Source organism: Procambarus clarkii, chromosome 4 (assembly GCF_040958095.1).
Source record: "Procambarus clarkii isolate CNS0578487 chromosome 4, FALCON_Pclarkii_2.0, whole genome shotgun sequence".
In the NCBI taxonomy this organism is placed as follows: domain Eukaryota; kingdom Metazoa; phylum Arthropoda; class Malacostraca; order Decapoda; family Cambaridae; genus Procambarus; species Procambarus clarkii.
In genome coordinates this window covers 39,992,105-40,013,174 of record NC_091153.1, presented here as the reverse complement: position 1 = coordinate 40,013,174, position 21,070 = coordinate 39,992,105, and the positions used below count along the sequence as shown (strand labels likewise).

Genomic DNA, 21,070 nt, shown 5'->3' with positions numbered 1-21,070 from the left:
TGGTGTCAATTGTCGACTGGAAAAATATTGCAAATCAAATGCAATATCTTTCATAGACAACTGGGAACACTTCTACGGAAGAAATGAAATGTATGCTCGGGATGGGGCGCATCTATCGAGAGCTGGGGTTGTTGTTGTGGCGAACTCGTTGGAACCAGTGGTTGGAGGCGTTTGTTTGGGTTTGGGTTTAAACTGTTAGTAGATAAGGTATGGGAATTGATATGGAGAAAGGAGGTAATAAAAGTGTGTACAAATCCATAAGGGCTGTGACGCGGGTTCGAACCTACGTCCGAGAGGATCACAAACGCTGAATTAATCGACTAAGCTACAACATGGTAAAATAATTGCAATCGGAAAATCATCCTGCCCTACCACGGATCGGACGTGGTTTAGCTCAAATTGACCTCTGGTTTCCAAATAAGAACCCAGGGTCGTAACACAGGGTTGTTGATTTGTGGAACCAATTACCGCGTAACGTGGTGGAGGTGGGGTCCCTCGATTGTTTCAAGCGCACTTTGGACATGTATATAAGTGGGATTGGGTGGTTATAAATAGGAGCTGCCTCATATGGGCCAATAGGCCTTCTGCAGTCACATTGTTCTTATGTTCTTAAATAGAGTATTAAATGTATCAACACAAGACAGAACACGAAACAATGGGTATAAATTGGATAAGTTTAGATTTAGGAAAGACTTTGGTAAATACTGGTTCGGTAACAATGGGTATAACAGGATTGTTGATTTGTGGAACCAATTACCGCGTAATGTGGTGGAGGTGGGGTCCCTCTATTGTTTCAAGCGCGGGTTGGACATGTATATGAGTGGGATTGGGTGGTTATAGATAGAAGCTGCCTCGTATGGGCCTTCTGCAGTTACCTTTTTTCTTATGTTCTTATCTATTTGACTCTAGAAATTTCTTAGGCTATTAAAATCAGCTTATCGATAATCTGGCACTTTAACAGAATTTTCTCCTACAGATCTATTCCATTCTTTGCTAAATCTGATTTCTTTATGATCACTGTTCCCTAGTCCACCTCCTATTTCGATGTCAATATAGTCCCTTACTGTCCATTACTTCATTACACAGAAATCACAATAGTGTGATGCATCATATGAACAAATCCACAAGAGACGTGACGAGGGTTCGAACCTACGTCTGATTTCTACGATTTCTGTGTGTAATGAAGTAAGGGCGAAGAGGTAGAATAGCTTATTGACAGAGCTCGGGTGCATGGGGGGAATTGTGTAAAAAACTGGTTTGTGTCTCGGAAAGACTGCAGGATCCGTGGTAAGAACATAAGAACATAAGAACAAAGGTAACTGCAGAAGGCCTATTGGCCCATACGAGGCAGCTCCTATTCTATAACCACCCAATCCCACTCATATACTTGTCCAACCCGTGCTTGAAACAATCGAGGGACCCCACCTCCACAATGTTACGCGGCAATTGGTTCCACAAATCAACAACCCTGTTACTGAACCAGTATTTACCCAAGTCTTTCCTAAATCTAAACTTATCCAATTTATATCCATTGTTTCGTGTTCTGTTCTGTGTTGATACTTTTAATACCCTATTAATATCCCCCCGGTTATGTCCATTCATCCACTTGTAAACCTCTATCATGTCACCCCTAACTCTTCGCCTTTCCAGTGAATGCAACTTAAGCTTTGTTAATCTTTCTTCATATGAAAGATTTCTAATTTGGGGAATTAACTTAGTCATCCTACGCTGGACACGTTCAAGTGAATTTATATCCATTCTATAATATGGCGACCAAAACTGAACTGCATAATCTAAATGGGGCCTAACTAGAGCAAGATATAGCTTGAGAACCACACCAGGTGTCTTGTTACTAACGCTGCGATTAATAAATCCAAGTGTCCGATTTGCCTTATTACGAACATTTATGCATTGATCCTTTTGTTTTAAATTCTTACTAATCATAACTCCCAGATCCCTTTCGCAATCCGACTTCGCAATCACAACACCATCTAGCTCGTATCTTGTAACTCTATCATCATTACCTAACCTCAGAACTTTACATTTATCAGCTTTAAACTGCATCTGCCAATCCTTTGACCATTTCAAAACCCTATCTAGATCAACTTGAAGTGATAGTGAGTCCTCCTCCGAATTAATTTCCCTACCGATTTTCGTATCATCGGCAAATTTGCAAATGTTGCTACTCAAACCTGAATCTAAATCATTTATATATATTATAAACAACAGAGGTCCCAGGACAGAGCCTTGAGGCACACCACTTACAACATTTTCCCACTCTGACTTGATTCCATTTATACTAACTCTCTGTTTCCTTTGGTATAGCCATGCCCTAATCCAGCTTAATATAGCACCCCCAATACCATGAGACTCTATTTTTTTAATCAGTCTTTCATGTGGCACTGTATCAAAAGCTTTGCTAAAGTCAAGGTATACAACATCGCAATCCTTACCACTATCAACTGCCTCAACAATGCTAGAATAAAAAGATAACAAATTTGTTAAACATGAACGGCCATTTATAAAACCATGTTGCGACTCAATTATTAATTTATGTTTTTCAAGATGAAGACGAATTTTATTTGCTATTATAGATTCGAGTAACTTTCCCACATCAAGTGGGAAAGTCAAGTTGATTTCCCGGTTGCAATTCTTTTGACCATGTCGTAGCTCAGTCGATTAAGGGGCATCTGGGATCCTCTTCGATGTAGGTTCGAACCCTCGTTACGGCGATTGTGGGTTTGTTAACTCACTGTCTTAAGAACATAAGAATACAGGTAACTGCAGAAGGCCTATTGGCCCATACGAGGCAGCTCCTATTTATAACCACCCAATTCCACTAATATACATGTCCAACCCACGCTTGAAACAATCGAGGGAGCCCACCTCCACCACGTTACGCGGTAATTGGTTCCAAAAACCAACAACCCTGTTACCGAACCCGTATTTACCCAGGTATTTCTTAAATCTAAAATTATCCAATTTATACCCAGTGTTTCATGTTCTATCTTATGTTGATACTGTTAATACCCAATAACAACATAAGAATAAAGGTAACTGCAGAAGGCCTATTGGTTCAGACGAGGCAGCTCCGATTTATAACCACCCAATCAAACTCATATAAATGTCCAACCCACGCTTGAAACAATCACGAGACCCCCACCTCCACCTCGTTACGCGGTAATTGGTTTAAAAAATCAACAACCCTGTTACTGAACCAGTATTTACCCAGGTATTTCCTAAATCTAAACTTATCCAGTTTAAACCCATTGGTTCGTGTTCTGTTGTGCTGATACTTTTAATACCCTATTAATGTCTCCTTTCTTATGTCCTCTCTTTATGACTATTCAAATGGAGTTTTGAAATGGTCAAAAGATTGGCAGATGCAGTTTAATGCTGATAAATGTAAAGTTCTGAGGCCAGGTAATGATGATAGAGTTACAAGATACGAGCTGGATAGTGTTGAGATTGCGAAGTCGAATTGCGATCTGGGAGTTATGATTAGTAAGAATTTAAAACCACCTGATCAATGTTCGTAGTAAGGCAAGTAGGACACTGGGATTTATTAATCGAAGCGTTAGTAACAAGACACCTGGTGTGGTTTTTTCAGCTCTGGTTAGGCCCCATTTAGATTATGCAGTTCAGTTTTGGTCGCCGTACTATAGAATGGATATAAATTCACTTGAACGTGTCCAGCGTAGGATGACAAAGTTAATTCCCCAGATTAGAAATCTTTCATATGAAGAGAGAACATAAGAACAAAGGTAACTGCAGAAGGCCTATTGGCCCATACAAGGCAGCTCCTATCTATAATTACCCAATCTCACTCATATAAGAGATTAGCAAAGCTTAAATTGCATTTACCTAAAGGCGAAGAGTTAGGGGTGACATGATAGAGGTTTACAAGTGGATGAATGGACATAACAAAGGGGATATTAATAGGGTATTAAAAGTATCAACACCAGTTACAGCCCCGCTCCTGTGCCAGGTAAGTACACTACGGGCTCACCATAGCCCGTGCTACTTAGAACTTTAGTTCCGAGTAGCTGAATCTAAAACCACAACATATCAACACAAGACAGAACACGAAACAATGGGTATAAATTGGATAGGTTTAGATTTAGGAAAGACTTGGGTAAATACTGGTTCGGTAACAGAGTTGTTGATATGTGGAACCAATTACCGCATAACGTGGTGGAGGTGGGGTCCCTCGATTGTTTCAAGCTAATCAAGGTCCCTTGGTTGGACATGTATATAAGTGGGATTGGGTGGTTATAGATAGGAGCTGCCTAGTATGGGCCAATAGGTCTTCTGCAGTTACCTTTGTTCTTATGTTCTTAAATGGGTCATAGCCAGAGCAAAATATACCTGCAAAACACCACCAGGTGTCAAATTCAAATATTTATTTAGGTAAAGTACATACATATAAGGGGTGTCATATTACTAACGCTTCGCTTAATAAATCCCATTGTTCTTTTGCCGTATTACGAGCATTTGTGCACTGATTTTACCCAATTTATACCCATTGATTACATTTACCCAGGTCTTTCCTAAATCTAAACTTATCCAATTTATACCCATTCTTCCCCCGGGCATCCCATTCCGGGGATCAATGGTCTGACAGCCCTATCTCCCACCAGACCTCCCAGTTGGTCGTCTGATCAACAAGGCTGTTGGAGGTGGCTGCTCGCAGCCTGACGTATAAATCACAGCTTGGTTGATCAGGTATTGTTCGGAGGTGTTTATCGAGTTCTATCTTGAACATTGTGAACACTGTGAACACATTTATTCAAAAGTTTAATGCTAAAGACTATAAAGTCTTAATGCTTCCTAATAAGGTTTAAATATACTAAAATAATAAAATATATAATAAAACACAAAATAAAACCCGAAACATTTACAAACAGGATAAGTGTAAACAGACGCGGGAACTGTCTTGGTCCAATACTTATATTTTGTAATGTAAACATTGTATGATACGTCTATGTAAACACAGCCAGCTCACGTATTATACTTGTGGTTGTTCTAATATACGTATTACGAGCATTTGTGCACTGATTTTACCCAATTTATACCCATTGATTGTATTTACCCAGGTCTGGATTTGTATTTTGAATTTACCCATTGTATTTACCCAGTAATATGTACTGTATAACGATCACTAATATGGGACACCGTGAAGGAGGGAACTACCTCCCACAACCAGCGGTTGTGGAGGGGCAACACTGCTTGATTACATCTCTCCACTTAGCTCTCCGCTTCACTTGATAAATTCCTTACTGAAGCGTTAGTTCTCAGTGTCTCAAGGTGCGCCACTTTGACAAATTTATTGTGGTGTGAAGCGTGCGTTCAGTTTTAGCAGCAGTTGTGGAATTGTCGCGCTTGGTAACGCTAATTGTCGCGCTCAATACGCACCCTTCGTGGCGTGTGGCGCCATTGGTCCAGCCAGACCTTGACAGCTCTCCCCTAAGAGAACTTGACTGCGCGCCAATATGTCCGACGCGTCTTTAGCCATGGACAATGAAGCCATGTCCTTCTCTAGTACGAGCACCGTACGAAGCCATATCTTATCTACTCACCAAGATGAGAGCCCTTGCCGCCTTCCTCTACGTCTCTCGGATTACTTCGCTTCCCCAGCGTCCTCTCTTTTTGACAAGAGCTCTGCGGACATGTCCTGCCTCTCCTACCCCAGGGAGCCGCATGAACCACGTCCTCGGTCTGTGGCAAGGAGGATCAGGTTCTCTCACTCAACCAGCACCCCGCTTCGCCTCTTTGATAATTACGTATCTCCATCACCGTCCACTTCAGACAGCTACGCTCGGACCATGTCCTGCGTCCCCTACTCCAGGCCAAGGCAGTCCAAGGAGATGCGTCGCCGAGCCGCGATAAGGAGAATCAAGTTTCCCAACTATGAGAGCACGCCCAGAGAGAGCGGGAACGACACCTCCGCCATGAGCGTCAGTAGTTGTGACGGGGCAGCAGGAGGCGCCTCCAGCGCCATCTACACGCCGTCTCCCGCCCGCCTTCCTAACACCAGTGTCACAGCCAGTGGGCGAAAGAGATTCTCCTTTAACATGTAAGCTATCAACATTCCCTTTGTTTGTCATAAATGTTGTCAACATCACCCGCATTCTCAGTGTTCTATAATACATGTGTATCTCCATGTTGTTGTTGTATCTTAAGTATACACTTAAGATTCTTTTCACTTGATTCCCGTTTTCTCTTTCCTGGCAGAATTTAAAGCTGTCACTTCTTTAGTATTAGCATTTTTGCTCTTCCTTAATCTGGTAAGTCTTTCTTATCTTGAATCTGGTAAGTCTTTGCAGATGATGAGTCACAATAACGTGGCTAACGTTGACCAGACCACAATCGACTTGAGAATGGTCCAGGACGGACCGAAACGTCGTCGTCCCTTCACCTTCTAGTGTGTGGTCTGGTCAACATACTGGTAAGTCTTTCTTCTCCTTAATCTGGTAAATTATCTTACAGAATCATGGACTATGCCCACAATGGTACTAAAAGTCTACTAAATCTTATGTTTATTTTATCTTTAACCCAATCTTTTGTTGCTTTGCATCCGGTAACAAGAACTTCCCACTATCTACTAGTTCTTATACATCTGAATAACGTTTTTGTATTTTATGTTTAAGGTCTTCATGCTTGTTAATTACATTAAGATTACTAAATTAGGGGTTCTCGGAAGAACTTCAAAATATTCCCGTATAACTAGTGAATATATAATTGAACTTTTTTAGTTTTGTAGTAAAGTGATATCTTATTGTTGACCAGACCACACTAGAAGGTGAAGGGACGACGACCATTCTCAGGTCGATTGTCCGCCCGTGATATCTTATTGTTATGTATTTGTTTCACTTCAACAGACAGGATTCTCTCTTGTTGGACTTGAGTCCCATGCGGTCGTGGACGACGTCTCCCGAGGACCAGGGAGGTTCTCGGGTGGCCCGCCCAGCCTCACACCTCCGCCAGGATGGGGCACCAGAGACTCTTCTTGGTGAATTGCTGGCCTTAAACCTCCGAGACACGCCGGAGAGGCCCCAAGGCTTTCTCAACTCCAGTCACAACCTGCAGAAGACACCAGACTCAAACTTGCGATAATTCTCAGTTCATGAACAGAAACCACCAAGAAAAGTTAGGATGTAAACAGGACTAGAATATGATGTGTGAGAGTATAGTGACGAGCCGCGTGATGGTGATGGACGTCCTACAGATCTGTCAGTGTCATGAATAAATACAAATAAAATAGTTAACATCTGTGTATTGCTTTTAGTCCAACAATAAACTTTTCCACCATATTTGTGCCGTGTCTCTTGTAACATACTTTTTTATGTTGTTGTTAACCTTAAGTAACATTACAGAAAGTATCGATATTTATAATATAAAACCATAAACAAGTAATATAACCAATAAACGCATAACCCTAATAAAAAAATATGAACACAATATAAGATTTCTCGCTGCATCTTGAGCTTTATTAAAAAAAAAATCTTCAAAATCTACTTGGTATTTGAACAAATCCACAAGGGCCGTGACGAGGATTCGAACCTATGTCCGAGAGCTTCCCAGACGCTGCCTTAATCGACTGAGCTACGACATGGTATAAGAATTGCAACCAGAAATTCTACTCCAACCATTTGGTCCGGGAGACATCTCCCGTCACGCAGGGTGCATTCGCACCTCCACAGATCTCCAGTATCAGCTCTTGATACTGGTAATGGCTCAAAAGGGCCACCACTTACGGGCTATTCATGCCCGTGCCACCTTTAGGGTGGCTTAATCTTCATCAATCAATCAATGAGCCACCATTTGGTCACCACTTGGTCCGGGAGACATCTCCCGTCACGCAGGATGCAGTTGCACCTCCACAGATCTCCAGTATCAGCTCTTGATACTGGTAATGGCTCAAAAGGGCCACCACTTACGGGCTATTCATGCCCGTGCCACCTTTTGGGTGGCTTCATCTTCATCTTCATCTGTTTAAAACACGGGAGACATCTCCCGTCACGCTCGGTGAAGTCGCACCTCCACAGATCTCCAGTATCATCTATTGATACTGGTGATGGCTCAAAAGGACCACCACTTACCAATTCATGCCCGTGCCCCTATTGGGTGGCTTCATCTTCATCTCAACACATTCACAAGGGAGACTGCATCTCCCATCATGCAGGGTGCATTCGCACCTCCACAGATCTCCAATATCAGCTCTTGATACTGGTAATGGCTTAAAATGGGCTACTCATGCCCGTGCCACCTTTTGGGTGGCTTAATCTTCATCAATCAATCAATCAAATTCTACTGAATTTACTTAGATCCTGTAGCCTCTCCGAGACACAAACCAGGACTTTTACACAATTCCCCCCGTGCACTCGAGCTATGATTGATTGATGAAGATTAAGCCATCCAAAAGGTGGCACGGGCATGAATAGCCCGTAAGTGGTGGCCCTTTTGAGCCATTACCAGTATCAAGCGATGATTCTGGAGATCTGTGGAGGTGCGGCTGCACCCTGCGTGACGGGAGATGTCTCCCGTGCACTCGAACTATGTCAATAGGCCGTTCAAATAGGAGGCTGCAGGCCTGCCCAGCCTGCAGCCTCCACCATGACCACCCTTCTATCCGTCTTCCTTCACCTCCCCGACAAAATAGCGGGCAACGGACGGGAGACATCTCCCGTCACCAACCCGTTCTCGCAAATTCGTAAAGTCAATATTGACTTATTAACTACGTGCATAGGTGATATACTAAACATAATAGATACCCTTAAAAAGATTCATAGAAAACACCGACCTTACCTAACCTTGTTAGTATCTTAAGATAAGCATCTTATTGCTTCGTAATTACAATTATTACTTAATCTATACCTATTATAGGTTAGGTAATAATTGTAATTATTACCTAACTAACCTTATTGCTTCGTAATTACAATTATTACTTAACCTATACCTATTATAGGTTAGGTAATAATTGTAATTACGAAGCAATAAGATGCTTATCTTAACATACTAAGTAGGTTAGTAAGTAAGTAAGCACCAAGGTCGGTGTTTTCTATGAATCTTTTTAAGGGTATCTATTATGTTAAGTATGTCACCTATGCACATATTTAATAAGTCAATATTGACTTATTAAATTTGCGAGAACGGGTTGCCCGTCACGCAGGGTGCAGTGACACCTCCACAGATGGCTCAAAAGGGCCACCACTTACGGGCTATTCATGCCCGTGCCACCTTTTGGTGGCACGGCTTAATCTTCATCAATCAATCAGCGGGCAACGACACTACCCGCTACACTCCATCATCAACATCGTCGCGAATGGACTAGTGACATCGTACCCGATGACCTTCCAGCTTCCACCACCGCTACCGGACCCTCCGCCCCAGGGACTACTGAACCAACCCCCAGTAGTTGGGGTGTCACAAGGTCTCCCGCCGCCCGAGCACCATCTCTCCCTCCAGATCCCTCACCGGCACCAACCACACTGACCGCATAACTCAGCTGTCCAGACCACATAACTCCATATTCACAACGACTACTGGGAAGCAGGGTGGATCCTTTGCATGGTCGTCCCTCAAAAACGCCTCGACTTAGACACCTTGGAGAAGGAAATTCACCCAAACTACCAACTTCATAAGGAACTGGTATAAGGAAACCAATCCTCTTGGAACACCCAGACATCTCCCCCTAGCCCCACTTGCTGACTCCGGCGGCACTCTTCCCAACGTGTGAACCTCACAAATTCACCGGTCTGACCAGCCTTAGGGTCTTGGATTGCCGCGTCCACGGACCCCATAAAACCCACTATCAACTATTGATACAGACAATGGCTCCAAAGAGCCTCCAGCACGGGCTCACGAGCCCGTGCTACTTGGAACTTTTTGTTCCCAGTAGTTGAATCTACAACAACCTATGCAATCCTGGAACACGATCAGGTAAACTGAATACACGTCACATGAAAGTATGTATGAATATATTGATATCAGAAGTAAGTTTTGTTCCATTTGGTCACCACTGCACGCAGGGTGCAGTTGCGCCTCCACAGATCTCCAGTATCATCTTTTGATACTGGTAATGGCTCGAAAGGGCCACCACTTACGGGCTATTCATGCCCGCGCCACCTCTTGGGTGGCTTAATCTTCATCAATCAGAAGTAAGTTGACCAGACCACACACTAGAAGGTGAACGACGACGTTTCGGTCCGTCCTGGACCATTCTCAAGTCGATTGTGAGCAGAAGAAATATTGCTCAAGATCTCTAGTGTTGGATTTTTGGAAGAAAAAATATCAAATCTCAAAACCTCATTTATGTGTATGAAACCTGTTAGCTTTGTTGCATATGATTTTCATTTTATTTTCAGGAATTTTCTTATATTTAATTTCTATACATTTTTATTTAATTTCAATACATTTTTATTTAAATTCTATACATTTTTATTTATTTTTTGTACATTTTTATTTATTTTCTGTACATTTTTATTTAATTTTTGTATTTTTATTTAATTTGTATACACATTTTTAATTTGTATAAATATATTTTTTAATTTTATGCATTTCTTTAATTTTCATGCATCATGCATAAAGAAAACTGCAGTAAATTGCCTCTAGAGGGCACAACTGGCTTAACAATTTAGAATTTGTTCACTCAAAAAAATCTACCACTTACGGGTTATTCATGCCCGTGCCACCTCTTGGGTGGCTTAATCTTCATCGATTGATTGATAAAGATTATCAATCCAATGCCACCCAAACAGTGGCACGGGCATGAATAGCCCGAAAGTGGTGGCCCTTTTGACCCATTACCAGTATCAAGAGCTCTTGAGGTGCGACTGCACCCTGCGTGACGGGAGATATCTCCCGTGAAAATCTTCATCAATCATTCAATCATACATATGGTGTTCAATCATACATATGGCACCTCATACCTTGAGGTGCTTCCGGGGCTTAGCGTCCCCGCGGCCCGGTCGTCGACCAGGCCTCCTGGTTGCCGGACTGATCAACCAGGCTGTTGGACGCGGCTGCTCGCAGCCTGACGTATGAGTCACAGCCTGGTTGATCAGGTATCCTTTGGAGGTGCTTATCCAGTTCTCTCTTGAACACTGTGAGGGGTCGGCCAGTTATGCCCCTTATGTGTAGTGTGTGGTGGAGCCATTCACTCTGCCCCCCCCCCCCCCCCCCAACCAGAGCCACAAGACTCGTGCCTGAAATGGACTGCTACACAAAGTGAGTTCTGCGAATTAAGAGTAAGAATAGGGCTCTAATCTGCTCTATTGGAGCCCCCGGAGCTTATATCCAGACCTCAAGATATCTCCCCACCCCTCAAGATATCTCCCCACCCCTCGAACCTCAGGAATGTGTAATATTTCAATAATACACAATCGACTTGAGAATGGTCCAGGACGGACCGAAACGTCGTCGTCCCTTCACCTTCTAGTGTGTGGTCTGGTCAACATTCTTCAGCCACGTTATTGTGACTCATCGCCAGCATAAGAATAATATTATTCTAGACGGTAGGCTGTGTCTAAGGGCCTCTTGCCTCTCGGTGGACTTCCAAGAAAGGGTTAAGATGCAGACAATGAGTCACAACATGGCTGAAAAAAGAACACGAAAAATGGGTGTAAATGAACCAATTACCGCGTAACGTGGTGGGATCCCTCGATTGTTTCAAGCGTAGGTTGGACGTGTGTATGAGTGGGATTGGGGGGGGGGGTAATAAGTAGAAGCTGTCTCATATGGGCCAATAGGCCTTCTGCAGTTACCTTTTGCTCTTATGTTCTTAAACTGGATAATTTTATATTTAGGAAAGACCTGGGTAAATACTGGTTCGGTAACTTGGTTGTTGGTTTGTGGAACCAAATACCATGTACCATAAAATTTTACCGCGTAAATGAACGTAAATGAATAAATGACATGAACGGTCATTAGTAAAACCATGTTGTGAATCATTTATTAATCTGTTTTCAAGATGAAGACGAATTATCAACTCAAATCGATAATTATCGAATCTTGAATCGATAATTATTCAATTATCGATTCCTATAATAGTATATAATTTCTATTTTATAATAGAATATATAATTTCTATAATATAATATAATTTCTTATAATTCCTATAAGAAACTTTCCTATAATAGACGTTAATTGTTAATTAGCCCAATATTCCCATGTTTTTAACATTTCCAGTGTGACAAGTTATAATTCATAACTGGATTTTAGTCTCAAAGCCCAGGTCGGGTCTGGGCTATTGGGACCCGGCTGCCAGGCCACTGTTGTGTGCTTAGGGACGGGCAGTTGTTAGACCTTGGGGGAGGGTCTCGGTACAAGCCTGAAACATATACACACAGGCTTCCTGTCCCTGACAAAACAAATTATATATTTAAATACAACATATATCCATGGGAGTGGGTAAATCACGTCTCTTGAGGCGTGATTTATATATAGGATGGATATAGGCTGCGATATAATATGTATTTATAATAAATTATTATAATATATTAGATAAAATTTAATTACTAATTAGTTTGTTTGGGTAGCTCGCCATGCGTTGTAATATCTTGAGATGATTTCGGGGCTTTAGTGTCCCCGCGGCCCGGTCCTCGACCAGGCCTTCACCCCCAGGAAGCAGCCCGTGACAGCTGACTTAACTCCCAGGTACCTATTTACTGCTAGGTAACAGGGGCATTCAGGGTGAAAGAAACTCTGCCCATTTGTTTCTGCCTCGTGCGGGAATCGAACCCGCGCCACAGAATTACGAGTCCGCGCCACAGAATTACGAGTCCTGCGCGCTATCCACCAGGCTACGAGGCCCCCCTGTAACCGGTACTCTAGTCTACCTAACATTACTGGCCCGGAATGACTAGATTTAATGGGGTTATCGGATATCGAACACTTCCCTTATTACATATTATTATGTTATTACACACAGAAATCACAATAGCGTGATGCATCAATGGACAAATCCACAAGGGCCGTGACGAGGGTTCGAACCTGCGTCTGAGAAGTTCTGAGATTATATATAGTCGTCGGTGACAACTAAGATGCTAAGTAGATTTTGTGTTTAATAAAAGCTCAAAATGCAGCAAAAAAAACTTATTTTGGCTGTATTACTTGTTGATGGTTTTATATTTTATATTCATGGTATCGATGAATATATAATGTTATTTATATTGTCTGTCTATAATGTTATTTAAGGAAATCAGGTTAACATAAAAATGTATAAGTTACAAGAGACATGGTATAAATATGGCGGAAAGGTTAATTGTTGGACTAAAAGCAATACACAGATGTTAACTATTTTTATTCGTACAGTAAGTAAACTTATTCATGACACTGACAGATCTGTAGAACGTCCATCACCATCACGCGGCTCGTCACTATACTCTCACACATCATTTTCTAGTCTTGTTTACATCCTAACTTTTCTTGATAGTATCTGTTCATGAACTGAGAATTATCGCAAGTTTGAATCTGGTGTCTTCTGCAGGTTGTGACTGGAGTTGAGAAAGCCTTGGGGCCTCTCCGGCGTGTCTCGGAGGTTTAAGGCCAGCAAATCACCAAGAAGAGTCTCTGGTGCCCCATCCTGGCGGAGGTGTGAGGCTGGGCGGGCCACCTGGTCCTCGGGAGACGTCGTCCACGACCGCGACATGGAACTCAAGTCCAACGGGAGAAAATCCTGTCTGTTGAAGTGAAACAAATACATAACAATAAGATATCACTTTACTACAAATCTAAAAAAAAAGGTTCAATTATATATTCCCTAGTCATTCAGTTTATGAAGTTCTTCTGTGATCCCCTAATTTCGGAAAGTTTCTGAAAGTAGGTAACATATTCAGGAGAAAGACTTATCATACTCAGAAAGATAATAAACAAGAGAGCATTAAATACTGTCAGGGGTAGAGAAAGCATTGAAAATGTAAGAGAACCTTATGTGAGGGACACATGTAGAAATAACACATATTGATTTGTTCCTTAATCTGTGAAAAACTTGGAGATATTTTAACTTGTACATGAGGTAGAGGTGTACATATACACGGACTTAATACAGATATATGACTTTGCTATATGTTAGTAACTACCCGCTAGTCATAATTATTACAATTTACACGTGGCCGAATTACCCACATTAACGTTTAACAAGGCATGTTGATAGCTTACTCGTTAAAGGAGAATCTGTTTCCACTGCTGGAGGTGAAACTGGTGTCAAGGAGGGCGGCAGACGGCGTGTAGATGGCGCTGGAGGCGCCTCCCGCTGCCCCGTCGCTCCTACTGACGATACGATACGTACGACACCTCATGGCGGAGGTGTCGTTCCTGCTCTCTCTGGGCGTGCTGCTGACGCTGTCCAGCATTGCTGCTGCTGCTAGTGCCCTGTGACAATGAGAGCTGCCGCAGTTATCATAGTCGGAAAACCTTATCACGTCTCGACGACGACACATATTCCTGGTCTGCCTTGGCCTGGAGTAGGGGACGTGGGACATGGTCCGCGCGCAGCTGTCTGAAGTGGACGGTGGGGAAGATCCGTAACTATCCGTGATACGAGGAAGGCGAAGCGGGATGCTGGTGGAGTGAGAGCACCTCATCCTCAGTACCACAGAGGAGCTGAATGACAGAGGAAGTGGTTCATGCAGCCCCCTGGGGAAGGAGAGGCAGGACATGTCTGTAGAGCTCCTGTCGAAAGCCGAGGATGCTGGAGATGCGAAGTAATCCGAAGATGCCGGAGAGAGGCAAGGGCTCTCATCTTGTTGAGTAGTTAAGGCGGCGCTCGTACTAGACATGGCTTCACTGTCTATGGCTGAATACGACATATTGGCGCACAGTTAAGTTCTCTTAGGGGGAGAGCTGTCAAGGTCTGGCTGGACCAATGGCGCCACACACCACGAAGGGTGCGTATTGAGCGCGACAATTAGCGTTATCAAGCGCGACAATTCCACAACTGCTGCTAAAACTGAACGCACTCTTCACACCACAATAAATTTGTCTCAGTGGCGCACCTTGAGACACTGAACACTAACGCTTCAGTAAGGAACTTATCAAGTAAAGCGGAGAATTAGGTGGTGAGGTGTAATCATTGCCCCTACACAACCGCGGACTGTGGGAGGTAGTTCCCGCCTTCACAGTGCCCCATATTACTATACGTGTATTAGAACACCCACAAGTATTATCCACAACTCTGACTCTCCAACAAAGACTTTGAGCAGCAAGATGGGAAAAATAGACGATGGTTTAGCCTTACCCGACGAACTAGACCAACCTTTCAATCTGATAGAACTCAGAAGAGCTACAAAGAAAACTACACAGCTCCAGGCGAGGACAAAATCACTTACAAGTTAGTAAGTTAATCGCTGGCCAAGTTAGGAGAAAAGGGTGAAGAAATCTTCTTGAATCTCACCAACAGAGTATGGGGGACCTCAGGTATGGCTAAACCATCGTCTATTTTTCCCATCTTGCTGCTCAAAGTCTTTGTTGGCAAGTCAGAGTTGTGGATAATACTTGTGGTTGTTCTAATATACGTACAGTAATGTGGGGGACCTCGACCACTCTCTTGGAGTAATGCAATTATAGTTCCTATTCCAAAACCCAAAGTTCCAGGAAATCCAAGACCCATCTCATTAACTACGTTCGTTCTCATTAATAAGTTGTCTTGCCAAAACTGAGGAAAGAATGGCTCTTAATCGAATTAACTGGAAACCCAATCTTTGTGGTCATCATCAATTGAAAAGGCGGCTGGAACCATGCGCAAAAATGCCTAGATATTATCAGCAGGGAAGCGGAACGCACACCAGTGAAAATAAACAGCAATAAGAACATAAGAACAAAGGTAACTGCAGAAGGCCTATTGGCCCATACGAGGCAGCTCCTATTCTATAACCACCCAATCCCACTCATATACTTGTCCAACCCGTGCTTGAAACAATCGAGGGACCCCACCTCCACAATGTTACGCGGCAATTGGTTCCACAAATCAACAACCCTGTTACTGAACCAGTATTTACCCAAGTCTTTCCTAAATCTAAACTTATCCAATTTATACCCATTGTTTCGTGTTCTGTCCTGTGTTGATACTTTTAATACCCTATTAATATCCCCCCGGTTATGTCCATTCATCCACTTGTAAACCTCTATCATGTCACCCCTAACTCTTCGCCTTTCCAGTGAATGCAACTTAAGCTTTGTTAATCTTTCTTCATATGAAAGATTTCTAATTTGGGGAATTAACTTAGTCATCCTACGCTGGACACGTTCAAGTGAATTTATATCCATTCTATAATATGGCGACCAAAACTGAACTGCATAATCTAAATGGGGCCTAACTAGAGCAAGATATAGCTTGAAAACCACACCAGGTGTCTTGTTACTAACGTTGCGATTAATAAATCCAAGTGTCCGATTTGCCTTATTACGAACATTTATGCATTGATCCTTTTGTTTTAAATTCTTACTAATCATAACTCCCAGATCCCTTTCGCAATCACAACACCATCTAGCTCGTATCTTGTAACTCTATCATCATTACCTAACCTCAGAACTTTACATTTATCAGCATTAAACTGCATCTGCCAATCCTTTGACCATTTCAAAACCCTATCTAGATCAACTTGAAGTGATAGTGAGTCCTCCTCCGAATTAATTTCCCTACCGATTTTCGTATCATCGGCAAATTTGCAAATGTTGCTACTCAAACCTGAATCTAAATCATTTATATATATTATAAACAACAGAGGTCCCAGGACAGAGCCTTGAGGCACTCTATGGGATGAAATATCTAGAGCATCTAGATCTAACAGTATTTATGTCATGGGTGACTTTAATTTTAGCAGAATAAACTGGTTGAACAAAACAGGGAATAGTGAAGCAGAAGATTTTCTAGAATTAATTGACGATTGCTTTCTTACGCAACACATTAAGGAACCAAGACGGGAAAATAATATTTTAGATTTAGTGTTAACTAACAGGGAAACGCAAATTAATGACATCGAAATAGGGAGTGAGCTAGGGAGCAGTGATCACAAAGAAATCAGATTTAGCATAGAATGGAATAGACCAGTAGGAGAAAATTCTGTTAAAGTGCCAGATTTTCGAAAAGCTGATTTTAATAGCCTAAGAAATTTTTTGGGTCAAATTGATTGGAAAGTCTTGGGTATGGGGTGGGGGCCGGTCTTGGAGCGAGACATGAACCCAGCGATAGGTGACTTAAATGGGGATTTCGATGTGGATTCAATATATTACTTATTTAAGAATATTCTAAACAAAGCACAGGAACGTAGTATACCATACAAATTGAATAGATCGAATACTAATGACCCAAAGTGGATAACAAAGAATTTGAAGAACCTTATAGGTAAAAAGAGAGCTTGGTACAAAAGGATTAAAAATGGGGAGGTCACTTTAGAACAGGAATTCGTACAACTGGTTAGAAATGTTAAAAAAGAGATAAGGAAAGCAAAAAGAAACTATGAAGTTCGCATAGCAGGGCAAGCAAAGACAAATCCTAAAGGGTTTTTTCAGTTATATCGTACTAAGACTAGGGAAAGGATAGGTCCATTAAAAACTGAGACAGGTCAAATAACAGATAGTGATGAAGAGATGAGTAGTATTTTTAATAAATATTTTGTATCTGTATTTACTAAAGAGGAACTTAACAATATGCCTTCAGCCGAACAAGTCTATGTGGGTGGGGACGAGGACAGGTTGACGAGTTTAGCAGTTACCAGGGAGGATGTTCTTAAACAAATAGTAAAACTCAAACCAAACAAATCCCCAGGGCCGGATGAAGTGTTTGCCAGGGTGCTTAAAGAATGCAAAGAGGAGCTTTGTGACCCACTGTCAACCATATTTAATAAATCAATAGAGACAGGCAGAGTGCCAGAGTTTTGGAAAGTTGCTAATGTGATACCAGTTTTTAAGAAAGGAGATAGATCACTTGCGTCTAACTATCGACCAATTAGCCTCACGTCTATTGTGGGAAAGTTACTCGAATCTATAATAGCAAATAAAATTCGTCTTCATCTTGAAAAACATAAATTAATAATTGAGTCGCAACATAAGAACATAAGAACATAAGAACAAAGGTAACTGCAGAAGGCCTATTGGCCCATACGAGGCAGCTCCTATTCTATAACCACCCAATCCCACTCATATACTTGTCCAACCCGTGCTTGAAACAATCGAGGGACCCCACCTCCACAATGTTACGCGGCAATTGGTTCCACAAATCAACAACCCTGTTACTGAACCAGTATTTACCCAAGTCTTTCCTAAATCTAAACTTATCCAATTTATATCCATTGTTTCGTGTTCTGTCCTGTGTTGATACTTTTAATACCCTATTAATATCCCCCCGGTTATGTCCATTCATCCACTTGTAAACCTCTATCATGTCACCCCTAACTCTTCGCCTTTCCAGTGAATGCAACTTAAGCTTTGTTAATCTTTCTTCATATGAAAGATTTCTAATTTGGGGAATTAACTTAGTCATCCTACGCTGGACACGTTCAAGTGAATTTATATCCATTCTATAATATGGCGACCAAAACTGAACTGCACAATCCAAATGGGGCCCAACTAGAGCAAGACACAGCTTGAGAACCACACCAGGTGTCCCGCCACCAACGCTGCGACCAACAAATCCAAGTGTCCGATTTGCCCCACCACGAACACCCATGCATCGATCCCCTTGTTCCAAACTCCCACCAATCACAACTCCCAGATCCCCCTCGCAATCCGACCCCGCAACCACAACACCATCCAGCTCGCATCCCGCAACCCTACCACCATCACCCAACCTCAGAACTTTACACCCATCAGCACCAAACCGCATCTGCCAATCCCTTGACCACCCCAAAACCCTATCCAGATCAACCTGAAGCGATAGTGAGTCCTCCTCCGAACCAACCTCCCCACCGACCCTCGCACCATCGGCAAACCTGCAAACGTTGCCACCCAAACCTGAATCCAAATCACCTACATATACTACAAACAACAGAGGTCCCAGGACAGAGCCCCGAGGCACCCCACCCACAACACCCTCCCACTCCGACTTGACTCCACCCACACCAACTCTCTGATATTATGGCTGGTAATGGGAACAATCCCATTATTTGCATTAGCGTGGGAGGAAATGATGTTGGTCGAGTCAGGAGTGAGGAACTGATTCAGAGGTATAAAACAGCCATAGAGTTAGTTAGGAGCAAGGGAGGAATCCCGATCATATGTGGCATTCTTCCAAGAAAGGGAGTGGGAAATGAATGGATATCGAGGGCACTTGGTGTCAATTGCCGGCTGGAAAGATATTGCAAATCAAATGCAATATCTTTCATAGACAACTGGGAACACTTCTATGGAAGAAATGAAATGTATGCTCGTGATGGGGTGCATCTATCGAGAGCTGGGGTTGTTGCTGTTGCGAACTCGCTAGAAGAAGTGGTTAGAGGTGTTTGTTTGGGTTTAAACTGTTAGTAGATAGAGGTATGGGAATTGATTTGGAGGAAGGAGGTAATAAAAGTATGTGTTTGTGGGAGAAAGGAATTGGCAAAACGATCAGGGAAAGAGAAGGTCCGCAAAATAACAATTCACTTAGGGTATATTACACTAACAGTAGAAGTCTAAGAAATAAAATTAACGAATTAAATGCTCTTGTCTGCACAGAAAAAACAGATATTATTGCACTTACCGAAACGTGGATGAATGTAGAAAATAGAGAACTATTAGCTGAATATCAAATATATGGATTTAAACTATTTCACACAGATAGATATATTAGACGAGGAGGTGGAGTAGCCATATATGTTAGGGACAATTTGAAATGTAGTCTCAAAGAGGGAATCAAAACAGAGCCACACACAGAAACTATTTGGATTGAATTAAACGAAAAAGCTAATAATATTATAATAGGAGTAATATATAGGCCACCAAATTTAGACAGAATGGAAGCAAAGCATCTATGGGATGAAATATCTAGAGCATCTAGATCTAACAGTATTTATGTCATGGGTGACTTTAATTTTAGCGGAATAAACTGGTTGAACAAAACAGGGAATAGTGAAGCAGAAGATTTTCTAGAATTAATTGACGATTGCTTTCTTACGCAACACATTAAGGAACCAACACGGGAAAATAATATTTTAGATTTAGTGTTAACTAACAGGGAAACGCAAATTAATGACATCGAAATAGGGAGTGAGCTAGGGAGCAGTGATCACAAAGAAATCAGATTTAGCATAGAATGGAATAGACCAGTAGGAGAAAATTCTGTTAAAGTGCCAGATTTTCGAAAAGCTGATTTTAATAGCCTAAGAAATTTTTTGGGTCAAATTGATTGGAAAGGCTTGGGTATGGGGTGTGGGCCGGTCTTGGAGCGAGACATGAACCCAGCGATAGGTGACTTAAATGGGGACTTCGATGTGGATTCAATATATAACTTATTTAAGAATATTCTAAACAAAGCACAGGAACGTAGTATACCATACAAATTGAATAGATCGTATACTAATGACCCAAAGTGGATAACAAAGAATTTGAAGAACCTTATAGGTAAAAAGAGAGCTTGGTACAAAAGGATTAAAAATGGGGAGGTCACTTTAGAACAGGAATTCGTACAACTGGTTAGAAATGTTAAAAAAGAGATAAGGAAAGCAAAAAGAAACTATGAAGTTCGCATAGCAGGGCAAGCAAAGACAAATCCTAAAGGGTTTTTTTCAGTTATATCGTACTAAGACTAGGGAAAGGATAGGTCCATTAAAAACTGAGACAGGTCAAATAACAGATAGTGATGAAGAGATGAGTAGTATTTTTAATAAATATTTTGTATCTGTATTTACTAAAGAGGAACTTAACAATATGCCTTCAGCCGAACAAGTCTATGTGGGTGGGGACGAGGACAGGTTGACGAGTTTAGCAGTTACCAGGGAGGATGTTCTTAAACAAATAGTAAAACTCAAACCAAACAAATCCCCAGGGCCGGATGAAGTGTTTGCTAGGGTGCTTAAAGAATGCAAAGAGGAGCTTTGTGACCCACTGTCAACCATATTTAATAAATCAATAGAGTCAGGCAGAGTGCCAGAGTTTT

General features: G+C 42.0%; 2 protein-coding genes across 2 annotated transcripts; one reads left to right on the top strand and one right to left on the bottom strand.

The window, feature by feature from the left end:
* The first annotated feature begins 5,364 nt into the window (after nucleotides 1–5,364).
* LOC123748620 (uncharacterized) lies at nucleotides 5,365–7,313 on the top strand. Its single transcript, XM_069337179.1, has 2 exons — nucleotides 5,365–6,076; nucleotides 6,882–7,313. The coding sequence occupies exons 1-2, from the start codon at nucleotides 5,493–5,495 to the stop codon at nucleotides 7,114–7,116; spliced, it is 819 nt and encodes a 272-aa protein (XP_069193280.1). The 5' UTR covers nucleotides 5,365–5,492; the 3' UTR covers nucleotides 7,117–7,313.
* Nucleotides 7,314–13,456: 6,143 nt separating this feature from the next.
* On the bottom strand, nucleotides 13,457–14,810 carry LOC138371129 (uncharacterized). The gene is made up of 2 exons (XM_069335964.1): nucleotides 14,161–14,810; nucleotides 13,457–13,682 (listed from the first exon to the last, which is right to left on the bottom strand). The coding sequence occupies exons 1-2, from the start codon at nucleotides 14,808–14,810 to the stop codon at nucleotides 13,457–13,459; spliced, it is 876 nt and encodes a 291-aa protein (XP_069192065.1).
* Nucleotides 14,811–21,070: the final 6,260 nt, after the last annotated feature.

Coding starts and splice junctions, on each gene's coding strand:
- LOC123748620 (XM_069337179.1), top strand. CDS start 5,493: ATGTCCGACGCGTCTTTAGCCATGGACAATGAAGCCATGTCCTTCTCT. Junction 6,077..6,881: donor AAGAGATTCTCCTTTAACAT/GTAAGCTATCAA, acceptor TCACTTCAACAG/ACAGGATTCTCTCTTGTTGG.
- LOC138371129 (XM_069335964.1), bottom strand. CDS start 14,810: ATGTCGTATTCAGCCATAGACAGTGAAGCCATGTCTAGTACGAGCGCC. Junction 13,683..14,160: donor AACAGATTCTCCTTTAACGA/GTAAGCTATCAA, acceptor TCACTTCAACAG/ACAGGATTTTCTCCCGTTGG.